Source organism: Rhea americana, unplaced genomic scaffold (assembly GCF_003343005.1).
Source record: "Rhea americana isolate MKP2758 unplaced genomic scaffold, rheAme1 scaffold_97, whole genome shotgun sequence".
Lineage (NCBI taxonomy): Eukaryota > Metazoa > Chordata > Aves > Rheiformes > Rheidae > Rhea > Rhea americana.
Window position 1 is genome coordinate 654,453 of NW_028187166.1, and position 12,281 is coordinate 666,733.

The window sequence follows — 12,281 nt, forward strand, 5'->3', positions numbered from 1 at the left end:
TTTTTTTTTTTTTAAAAAAACAGCACTCCTAACTAGTCAGGCCACAAAGTTAACCTTGGAAGGGGTAGCATTTTAAATACACCTCTCAAAACTACAATGTCTTAAAAAATTATTCAAATAAAGGCAACTAATCAAAAGGAAAAAATATTTCCTCAAGTTTTATTGCAACAACTGTAGTTACACGACCAATGAAACTACATCATATATACAATAACTTCACTTAAATGAACACCATATCACATTTTCCCTAAAACTTAGTCTTGAAGAACTCTATGTGTTTATAGGTGAGAAATAATCCTACTTTACAGGTACAACACCGTGATAATGTATATTAAAAACAAGCATAACAGTATTTTTCCAGTTGTACGTATAAACATACTTGCAAGGTAAAGGTAGTCTGTTAATAAGAAACACTAAGTAAAAATCTGAAGTCCAAAACTGAACAATTGTCAAGCCTGTAGTTGTGCTTTTAGTAAACATTCAAAACGTAGTATAGCTACATGTTCCCAAACCTACCAGTAAGATTTAAATTATGCCCACCAGAGAATTCCTGTTTTGCACTGCAATGCATTTTGTTATCTCAAACACAAAAATACCTGGTTAAATTCACCTTTGCTGAAAACACATCAATATATTTGAACAAATAAAAATACTAAGCACAGACAATGTCCTAAAAAATTAACTTTTTAAATATTTAACTCATGAAAATAAACAAGTAATCCTCCATCAGTCACTGCTTTTCTTCCATTAGACTGCAGGTAATACCTCGAGTTTCTCATAACTTCCCTTTCTTCTCCTGAAATGAAAGGCAACATAAAGCGCTGAATAAATACAAAACATTTGAGACAATTTTACAAATCTTTTGTTTTATCCACAGATTTTTTTGCTGATAGGATTAATTTTGGGATGAGACTGCCTCTTAAAAATGCAAATTTAGTGGCCTTTATTATGTATTTTCCACCTGTTTGCATGCTTCATCTTAAAACGCCCACGTGCCTCCTTCTTTCTCTGAACAGTTTTGCACCTGACGCCACTCTGACCCAGACTGTATCCTGACATGTGCTGGAGGACGGTTACCCAGTTTGCTTTCTCTGAGGTCCGCTGGGATGGGAGCAATACACAAGCTTCAGCTGCAGAACTGAAGAGATTTGCCTTCACACGTTGATTTGCTCAAGGGTACAAAAATTTGCAGTTGCTTTTCATTTTCTGCATTCTCCGTTCCTCATGAGCCCTCTTGTGTCCTCATTTGAGTTTACTTGTCTTACTGAGGCCAAAGTACCATTTTTACACTTCCCCATTTTAATGGGCTTAAGAAATACTGACCTGTTTGTCAGGTGTTAGAGACCCAGAACTTTTTTCTTTTTTTGATATACCTACCCATATCCAAAATATCAACTCTAAGAAGCTGGCTTCAGGTGCTAAACATATCTCAGTGCTATAATAAAATATACCAAGTAGTTTAATATCTTAACAACCAAATTAGCAAGGTTTGTGCCCAGAATGAAAAAACATGCTGTTTTTTTAAATATAGACCACAGTCATTAAAAAAAAAAAACAAATCCTTCTTTACTTACTTGGGTAGATCCAAGTTCATGGTTCCATATTTCTATTGCAATAGATACAGGATCAAATTAATGCCTAGGGAGGTCTGAAATCATGGAAAGATGAAGTTTGTTCTGGGCACTCAAAAAGTGCCTCTTCTGCTATTACCTGAGATACCAAAAAATAAAGAGGGGTATCCAGTCTACTGCTGGCTGGCTGCTAGCATCAGTATCAGTAGGAAGAAAATGAAAGCTGATCCCTTTTGGTATGGCAGCTATCAAGATTCAAGTGATTTATACTACAATCTCCAACTTGGCACTGGATGTGACTCTTGCTCCTAAATTTATATTCACTCATCCAGTATAATTTTTCTACAACTCAGCTGCTGAGCTCCTAACCTGTAATGTACAACAGTGCCTTCTTATTGTTCAAACACAGCTGTCTCTTTTTTATTGAATGATTGATGATAACTGTGCCCAGAATGATGCTACTGCCAACGGTGCCACACCACTTCTTTTACTGCTGAGATGTCACTGCCACAGACGGTTGCTGTACGCTGTTTAGAGTTATATCCCCCGTGGATACTTTGCTCTTGCCTTGCACGTCAGCAATTCCAGTGTGACAAAGTCTGGGAAAATCACTTCCTGAGATCAAAGAAGTATAGGAGGAGCTGGGGGAACGGCGTGAATACCCACAGCGTAGTGGTACGGAAGCGCCGACACTGGCAGGCTGGTTTGCATTCCAAAATAACACTCTTCCTCCTTCTCCCCTGCAAGACTAGCCCCGAGTCTCATTGTTTTCGAGAACTCAATGCTAGGTGTTGCAATCTCCCCGGTGCGAGCAAGAAAGCGTGTTCATCCAATCCTCCCACCCGACGGGCTCCTGGACTCGATACCTCCAGTTTTCAGTTGCTGGGCAGAAAGGATCACGTGCCAGTTCTGGAGGCTGCAGGAGCTGAGCTGCAAAGGCTGTCACACGGAGCCAGAACTGAACCTGAATTTCCACCTGCCAAACCCTGCTCCAATGGGAGGAAACCCCCAAGCGCTCGGGAAGTGCTCCTCTGATGCTGCTAAAGGAGAGGGGCAAGCACACGGAAAGACTCCATTTCTTGCCCACAACTCAGGGAAAACTGTTGTTACCGTTCTGCTAGGATTACAAACACCATTCTCACCTCTCCAAATACCCACGTAGCTTGTTTACATCTGTGCTTTACAGATTCTCCTCCTCCACTTTTTGTTATTAAGAGCCTTTGTTAAACAGGTGGATCTTTTAAGATCTGGATTCTGCTTCTTTGTCCCATGAAGTCACATTCTATTGTCAAATAGTGGATTAGGGTCAGCTAGTGGCTGAAGGGAAGAAGTGGCAAGAAGCAAGAGGAGTAGATGAATTGTGATCCTGTTCCCAGTTTGGCTAACCCGAAGTTTTCGGATCATCTTAAGAGTGTGACATCCTTCACTCACAAATGTTACTGGCACAAGCTACTTACATCTTTGGACTACATTCACGAGGGAAAAAAACAGATGACAAAAAGGACTATTCACTAAAGATGATGACACAAATTATAGGAAACTCTTGTTTCATGGTTCATGGTCAGAACCCAATTTATTAAACATATAAACTTATCAATGTACACCATTTCCTATATACAAATCAAGCTTATCAATTAAAAAAAAAGTGCTGTTTGAAATTAGATTTTATTTAAAGCACAAGGTAATCAGAATTGCATCTTAACTGAAAGTGAATCAGTTCAAGAGTATTGAGAACACAGACACATTGACAGGGCACAAGACACCTTTTAACTCAATGTTGATTTACTGAAATTTGTGAGGACAAAACATTCAGCTTATTGTATACAAACAGTACTTACTGCTTCCATCAACTCTATTAAAATTAATTATAGTTTAATCCTTTTAAAGTAAGGTACTCTGAAAACTTCTATTTTAAAATACCAGTCTATTTACCAATGCCAAAAAGGCCCAAATCCTGCAATTGAATCAAGGCAGACAAAAATATATGCCTGTGTAGAACAACTGCAGGCCTGTGGGCTAAGTAGAAAACACTATTCCCAGGTATTCTACCACTAAAATGAAAGGATCTAACATACTGATCTCTTAAACAAACAAACCAAACCCAAGGACTATAAAAATGTGGTCAGACAGTAAGATATATCAAGTGACCTCTATAAAAATGCTTAAAATGCAACTGCACAATAGTATAAACACACAAAGGATGTTATTGACTTCTCTACATGCCATAGTTACTTGGTTCTACTCTACGCTGTAGTTTGCCAACATTCTGCAAATGCATCTTATCAAGGGATACTATGCAATACTGGATCCGTTTTTGACTGCTTTTGCTCTGTTTTGCAAAATTAAGGCCAGCTCCTAGGAGGACTGCTGAAGTGATTAAGAAACAGAGTGATACTAAATGGTAGTTTGGCTGAAATAAGTTCAGGACCAGATACAGTGAATACTAAATCACAAGAGTAAGAATAAACTAATCCAAGGATTTCACTACATACAAATGAAAATGAAATAACTAGTCAACACCTTAAATTCACACCTTTTAGATTTTTCAGTGAAATCTGTCTGGGGACACTTACTGATATGAATGCACTACTTTAATGTCATTTAAAATTAACACAGATTAAAAGGTAGAAGTGAAAAATTGTTTTATTCTGGTTACTAAAAAAAGAGGCAGAGAAAGCTCTATCTGAAAAGAGCTGAGAATATCCTTGGCGTTTACTTTTCAGACCTCCTATAGCAAACCTAACTTTGCTCTATTGCACAAAAACAGTAAATAAAGATAAAAGTTCACAGAAATGTAAAATTTTAGAAACCACTTTTGAAAAAAGAAAGAGAGGGCAATCAATGTAAGGAAGTTCATTCAGAAAAACAAAAGCCATCATTGGGCAACTGCAGGCCACCAATATTAGATTTGATAATAACCAAGAAATTGTTTCAGCCTTGCAGGCCCAAAAGCATGTAAATCCAGTGAAATCCACAGAAATAACATTGTCGGAATGGACATGCTCCTTCTACATGCTCCTTCTCTTGACTTGAACTGCAATTGTGCTTTGAATCATCTGCCAACAGGTTTTGAGTACTCAAAAGGCATTTTCAGCAGCCGCTGAGATCGCTTTACACAGGACGTGAGCCCATGACAGCTTTATGTACTTGAATTTGCATTTGGATCTACAAGGATGGATCTCCACACCTTCATGGGAGTTCTGCTTGGTGAACTCATTCAACATTTCTCAGAGTTGGAGAACTGCGACCCAAGAATAAAACGACTACATAGAATTGTCCTAAGGCAGCTCCAATGCCAACAACTGTCAGATACTTTGCCTCAAAAGCATAACGTTGCTATCAAATGCTGCGTTTTTCTAGGCTCTCTTAACAGATTGCCAGATATATTAGGCACAAAAACAGGTTTACTTCTAATATATGATTAGAGGCCTCATAATTTAAAGCACGATTAGCCATGGTATCTTATCTACAGTAACTACAGCATCCTGTAGTAATGCAAGACCTAAAAATCATTATAAAAAATATTTCCTTAGAGAGCACTTTAAATAATTTACAAAATTCTACAAAAACTATGTATGCTGTTAAATAGAAGCATTTTTCACATTAGTGTGTATATATTTATCAGTATCTTCCACTTTCTCTCCTTTTCTCCTATCAAGATAATTACAGTGATAGTTATTTTCTAAAAGGACTGTTACTGTAAAAAAAAAAAAAGTGTACTTACATATTTGATACCTTTCTTTTCAAGAGAGAATCTGCAGATACGTCAGTAAATTTTGCACAATTTTTGTCTAAAACTTCCTGCCCTTGGTCCACTTCACAATCTGTTTCCCTGTCTTGGAGGACAGGTATTTTCCCTTCCGAACTGGAGCTGGATACCTGAATTTCTTCCTGCCTATCACTGTCCTGGTGGGTAGCTATATCTTCTTTCTCAATGCACATGTGTATACTTCTATCCGTACATGTTCCTCCCCTTGTTTTATCCAGCGTTAGTGCTGTCACATTTAGTCCCTGCCGTGGGCAACCTAAACTTGGATCTGGCCTGTTGTACTGTTGGTTACACTCTCCCTCGCGGCACACGTGTATGCTCTGTTGAGATGCTTCTCCACTAACTTTTACTGCTGCCCTACCAGGTTCTGGAAGTTTAGGACCTAAATTTGAATCTGCCTGCCTGTCTTTGTGGGCATCTCCTTCCTCAATGCACTTCTGAATGCTCTCAGATTCAAATATTTCTCTGCTAATCTTACCTACTTTTACTGCTGCCACACTCTGTTCCTGCAAGGGGAGACCTGAACTTGAATCTGCTCGGTCTCCCAATGCATTGTCCGTTTTGTGAACCTCTGCTTGCTCTTTGTTACACAAAGCAGCAGCCTCCAGTCTTTCACAGGTTTCTGTTACATGAGGTCTTGACACTTCCACAGTGAGCTTTTCAGAAAAAATGGATTCTTTTATTGCTGTTTTATTCTCTCCACTAAATTCGCCTTTTGGCGAGAGGGCTTCTTTTCCCTGTTTAAGTGCATCTGTATCCTGGGAATTTACCTCAGCTCCTAATGCACTGTCCTGGGTAAGCGACCCTTCTGCTTTCTGCCTTTTGTTCAAAAGCATGGATTTCTTCCTGTCCCGAGCGTATTTCAGACCTGCTATAAATTTACTTGAAATTTTTAGGTGAAAAGTATTCTTTCTTTTAGATCTAGGCTTTGCTTTAAAAAGTTTTTGTACTTTACAACCATCATTTTTGCTGGTTTTAGGGGGAAGTATTTTCTGCACAGGCTCTATACTACAGATATCCTTTTTACCTCTTGCATTTTCTTTTGCAGGTAACTCACCAGCAGCAATACCTTTAACCCCTACCATTCCTTGTTTAGCTTTTGACTGACCAGTAGTTTGAAGATATACATTCTCTGCACAGGAAGCATTTTTCTCACTGCCACGTAACATTGCACTTTTCCCTTCTGTTCTCTGAAAGTTCTTGAACTCATCAGCTTGCTGAGATACCTTAGTCTTTTTACTCTGAGCCAGTAAGAGGTCAATCTCATTTTCAACTGGCTGATGCTTTGCTTTTCCTTTATTAGTACTTTGTTTGGTCACTCTCAGTAAGTCAAGAGTTCCATCATCTTTTTGCATCTCCAAATTGCTTGAAGAGTCTTTGGCCTTTTCTGCCAAAAATTTCTGAATTTCTTGTTCAATGCTGTCATCACTGTCCACAGAACTGCTATCATCAGTGGCTGATGCAGCTGTGAAAGTACACCTTTTATTTTTAGCCGTCTGTAGGTTATTCTGGTTTGAAATTGGTTTACGTTTACATCCTTTTTTAAACTGTAAATTAAACTCTAAGTTCTTCATGGTTTCTGGTCTTTCATTTGCAACACTGACATTTAAGTTGTCTGAAGGATTTCTGACTGCATTCTCTTTCACAGCTTTTCTAGACTTTGAGAGGCAGCTTTTCAGTAGCACAGGACTTTTACATTTCCACTCATTTTGCTGGAGGTTACTAAATTCATCTAGTAGCTGGGTTTCTGTCTCACTGAATCTGACTCTCTTCTTGCACTGATTTTTCTGGTCTCTAGACTTCTTCTTTAGTTTTCTTTTAGATCGTAAAAGATCCTTGATAGCACTATCAAGATCCTCATCACTATCCAGAGAACTGCTCTCATCATCTGAACCATCCCTCTCCTGGGTTGGGATTGTGTTTTTAATAAGCTTTCCTGTGCTACCCTGAACCTGCATAAAAGGGTTTACAGAGTCCAAGGCCACGCATTTGCCAACAGATCCAGACAATTCAGAAGACATTGGCTGCTGCTGCCTAGCCTCTTTGCTACTGAGCCCTTGAAGATCACCGAGTTCTTTAGGGCTGCTCAGAGCACACTCCTCTTGGAGTACAGGATATTTTGAACAGTAATCTGACTGAAAAAGTTCTGTCTCAAACTGTTCAGGTGTTTTTGATGCACCTTGTTTCGCCGTTCTACCTTCCCCTTTGAGTCTCCTTTTACGGCTCAGTGATAGCTTCAGCGTTTTGGGAAGAGAAGGCTCAAGGGTACCAGTGAGGCTGTTTTGATCAGAAGGCAAAGGCATCTGGATTGCATGTGACAGATTGTGAGGCTTTGTTACAGGGCTTTCTGACTGTGCTTTGAGAGCCAGAAAAGCCCTGATTTCTTGCTCTATACTATCATCGCTGTCCACAAGGCTGCTGTCACTTTCACAATGAGATGATGAGAGAAGCTGGGGAGAAAAGAAAGAGTCTGCAGTAAGTGGTCTGTTGTCACTTCCCATTTGGGATGGCATGATTGTTTTGGAAATATCAAGGATAGCTTCTGCACACATGAGTTCTGCAGATGTGTCTGCTCTGCAAGAGGCCTGCAATGTCAGCTCACAAGCAGAAATCTTGTTTTCTGGAGGTGCAAAATTTCCAGCTTTTTTCAGTGGCTTAAGCAGCTTGTTAAATTCATTGCTTGTGCTTTCTAATTCTGTTGATTTTGTACTAATTTCTTTTCTCTTGCTGCTTGCAGGGCTTTTATGGACTTCTGGTGAGGCACTTCTTGTTGAGCTAATGGTCAAGCTTGCAGAAATGTCTGCCATACCTTTTGTATCAAACTGTTCTCTTTGCAAAGGGGCATAGTCTGTTGAAGGACCTGCCTCTTGCCTGACCTTCTCCAGCTGATAAAGCTGAATGGCTTCTTCAATACCATCATCACTACTTGAGTCAGATGCGTGCGTGCTCTCTTTGATAAGTTCTTTCCTTGTTTCCCAGAAATTAGCTCCACTTTCTTCATTTTGCTCCACTAACCAGGGCTGGCTAGCAGTGGCCACTTCTAGATATGCTTGGCTCATTTGGCTGAAATCACTAGGCTCTTCTCGGACTTTAGACTTCAAACACTTGGACTGTGTGCTGGTTTTCCTTAGCTTGGGATGGTGTCTTAAGAGAAATGCTTCACACCCTTGCTTTATAGCACCACAATTTGTTTTATTAGTAGTTTCTTTGTTAAATTTTAGGACAGATCTTGTATGTGGATCTTTTTTATCCTCCTCAGTTATACACTTACTAATTTCTTGCTGCTTCTTCTCATTCAAGAACTGCACTATTTCAGCTTGGATGCTCTGTTCAAAAGAGTCATCACTACTGATGCTCTGAGGAGAAGCAGGCTGTAGCCTTTTACCAATTCCCAAGTGATCAGAAAGATAGTTTTCAGAGAGCATCTCGGCTTTAAATTTCACGGGGAGAAGATTATTAGCCATTTTGTTCTCAGAGAACTGTCTTTTAAACCTTTTGTCTCTGCCTGTATTTTCAGAACACCCTGCGTTCCTTTGCAGTGACTGGTCACTCTGGCTTTTTGTTTTCAAGTACTCCTGAATGGCTTCCTCTATATCTCGGTCAACAGAATCGTCACTGTCAGAATCCAGCAGGAGAGGCCCAAACTCCACATGCTCTTCTACTTCAGTGCCGTCAGAATCAGCGGGGCAATTTTGCCTGTTATAGTTAGGGTGCTTCCGCAGCAGCGCTGTGCTCGATGCAACTCTGCTACTAGTGCCCTTTTCTCCCTTTTGTTTCTTCTGCGTAATACAGTCATACTCATTGTTCATTCCCAGAGGAGATTCTTGACTTTGCAGGTTGTTTATGATCATCTGAACTTTTGCACTGACAGAAGTTCTAGTGACGTCCCCTTCGGATTCAGAGTAGCAAACCGGGTATCTACAACTCCTTGACGGTCCAAAGGACTCCCATTTTGTTTGTAGAGCTACCAAAGGAGAAGCATTCATAAGGAACATTCTAGCAGACAACAGCAAAGTCGACAGAGAAACAGTTTTTCAGACTGGTCTCTCTTCCATCCTAAAATAAAAGAGAGAAAAATATTTTTCATATTGTATCTGACTTTAAAAAGTTCCATGCAATAATGCGTAGTAAGACAAATTGTAAATTATTACCACTTAGACGCGCCGTGCCAGAAAATCACAAAAGCTACTCCTCAACATTCTTTTAACCAGTAAAACAGTGACTACTGGCCATTAGGGACAAGATAAAACACTCATCGTTTGTGCTTTTTAGTGTTTTCTTAGCAGAGCTATAATCTAATTCAGATAATTACCTTCACTTCTTAAATTCTTCCTGCACTTTTCACTGAGGGTAGCACTCTGAGTATGTTCCTAAATAACCACATACTGTCAAGGTGCACAAAGATTCACTTTGACTATATTCAGTATGTAAGTGGGTAAGACTCCTTCATCACTAATAGGATTTTATTACTTTTGCAGTGAGCTTTGTGGCAAAAGAGAAAGAGCAATTTTAAGGGAAGCTTTCATAATGAAGTGAAACCAGTGGGAGAAGAGAACGTGCAAAACATTCTCCTCCCTATGTTTCCTTTGGCATAATTGCCCTTTTTAAATAAATCCCGCCATGCACAGAGCTCAGCTGTTTAGTCTGACAACAAAAACAATGTTGGCTAAGTCCACGTGGTATATAATGGACGGATGTGAACCAAGGCTGCCCATGAGCTGGGATGGTGGAACACAAATCAACTCTTATTCAAAGGGCAGAGTGATTGCGTTAGCGTGATGCCAAGTCTGAAATCACACTCTATCCCAAGACAGCTTCTATTAGTTCGCGCTTGGCATTAAGCACACACAAATGAAGGGATTTTGGGGATGCTTAAAAAAGAGGAAAGGGAGCTTATTTCTTCCTGAAACGTACCATACAGCAACAACCCTGAGACAGCAATCATTTTGACCTAACTGCAGGATCAAAGCTATAGGTAAAAGCAAACCTTCAAGAGTCTGCAAAAGTAGTAAGAAGATTACAAGCTATTCTTCATATGACAGTAGAAGCCCTGCACAGAATGAAGCCCTGTTGCGTGGGATAATTCAAAAAAGCCATCCAGAGAAGACTGACAATACACCAAAAAGTTCACAGTTGCCACAGGGTTCCACAAGAGTGGAAGGTTTTGCCTGCAGCATCATTTGGTAGGATCAAAACATTATCTGGCTGACTTGAGGCATACACTATCCAAAGACTATTGCAGTAGTGCCATTTCTACACTTCCGAGACATCACCTCTCACACAAACTCGGCAAGTCTCGACACCAGCATGCTACTGTATTCTACAAACCTGCAAAGACACCTTTTCACTTTCAAGTTCTTTCCAACCTTGCTCTTGTCAATTATTCTCTAGTTTTGGTATTAAATTAATCAGTGGCAACAACTATTTTAAAGAGTTTAAAGAATTAAATAATATTTAGTAATAAAGAACTATTATCCCATAAATTTTATTAAAGAATTACTATGATTCTAATTTTTAAAAAAACTTAAAAGTGTATTTATTTGTTACTGAGAAAGGGATAATGGAAAACCACAGATAACAACGCTTTATCACTTTTAGAAAGAGCACGGTGCTCTAACAAAGAATGTAGCGTAACATGATGCATATTTTTGTCAATAGTATTCTAAAACCTACGCTTAAGGATCAGTTTCATTGCCATCTTATTAGAAAATCAGACTACTCTTAAGTCACCCAGGCAGAGTGACCCTGGATACGCCTCACATGATTTCCACAGAGCTCTTAGCTCTGAAAAAGCAATTGAAAATACTTTTGCAATTTCATTTTCTGGTTCTCTATTGCAGAACATCTTAGCATAACACATTTTAACCCAAGCCTTTGGCTCTGGACATCTATTTCTGATTTTTTCTTCCTCAGTGGAAATTAAAGTACCACTCTTGCAGAATTAAAATTTTGAGCATACTGGTCAAGAACATTCTTCCTTGTTGGTTGATACATGGAGCAATCTGACACATGCTGTTATAATTTCCAACGTTTAGTTAACTGAAGACAGTTCAAATTTATTCCTTCTGTATACACGTCAATAAAATACAAGCACTCTAGACCTTTCATGTTTTAAGCTACAAACTTATGTGGGGACTGTCTCACAGAAGCAGCTTAGAAGTCTACTACACATACAGGCCAAAGCCCACACTGTTACCAAAAATGTGAATGAATAAATAATTTCTAAAATAGCTTCCAACATATTCACTGGGACAACAGTAAATTTAAACAGGGCCTTGCTGGTAATAAGCAGCGAAGGATCAGAAAGACAGAAATTAGAATACCTAATTATCCCAAAGAAACGCAATTAACACACTTACGCTCCTAGCATCATTAATAAATAAATAATAAAAAGAGGAAAAACTCTGTTTCCTATTAACCTATTTCCATAGTTCCCAGAACAGGGGCAGATGTCTTCATCACCCAACACCGTGATTGCCGTCACGGTGAAAAACTAAGAGGGAGCGGGAGCCAGTTCTGGGCGTCCTGCTGCTTCCTCGCCGCCGCGGGCCGCGCGCGACACCCCAACGAGTTGCCGAAACTTAACCGCGCGCCGGCAGATCCAGGCGGGCGATGGGCAGCAGCGGCGCTGGTACCGCTCAGCATCGGTCCTGCCGGAGGAGCCTGCGGTACGTTGTAGGTGATGCCTGAAGGTGAAATACAACCGCGCTGCTGAAACACAACCAGGTTTTTTTGGGGGGGGAAAAAAGGGGGCAAAAAGCAGCTACTGAGGCGTGGGGTCGCGGCCCTCGGCGGCTGAGCGGCGCCGCGGGGGTGCGTGGGGGGAGGACACGACACGCACACACCCCCACACACAAACACGCACCACGGCCGCGCCGGCGCCCCCTCCCCGGCCCACGGGGCGAGGACGGGCCGGGAGGTTTCCCGGGCTGGCGGGGGCC

At 40.4% G+C, this 12,281-nt stretch overlaps 1 protein-coding gene across 2 annotated transcripts; it reads right to left on the bottom strand.

The window, feature by feature from the left end:
• Positions 1-3,114: 3,114 nt before the first annotated feature.
• Positions 3,115-12,055, bottom strand: PPP1R26 (protein phosphatase 1 regulatory subunit 26). 2 transcript variants are annotated; one of them, XM_085325388.1, is made up of 2 exons: positions 11,927-12,055; positions 3,115-9,396 (listed from the first exon to the last, which is right to left on the bottom strand). In XM_085325388.1, exon 2 carries the CDS (start codon positions 9,333-9,335, stop codon positions 5,292-5,294), a length of 4,044 nt encoding a protein of 1,347 aa, XP_085181514.1. In that variant the 5' UTR covers positions 9,336-9,396; positions 11,927-12,055; the 3' UTR covers positions 3,115-5,291. The 2 variants fall into 2 exon arrangements, with proteins under 2 accessions (XP_085181514.1, XP_085181513.1); XM_085325387.1 differs by having other exon boundaries at positions 11,760-12,055.
• Positions 12,056-12,281: the final 226 nt, after the last annotated feature.

Coding starts and splice junctions, on each gene's coding strand:
- PPP1R26 (XM_085325388.1), bottom strand. CDS start 9,335: ATGTTCCTTATGAATGCTTCTCCTTTGGTAGCTCTACAAACAAAATGG.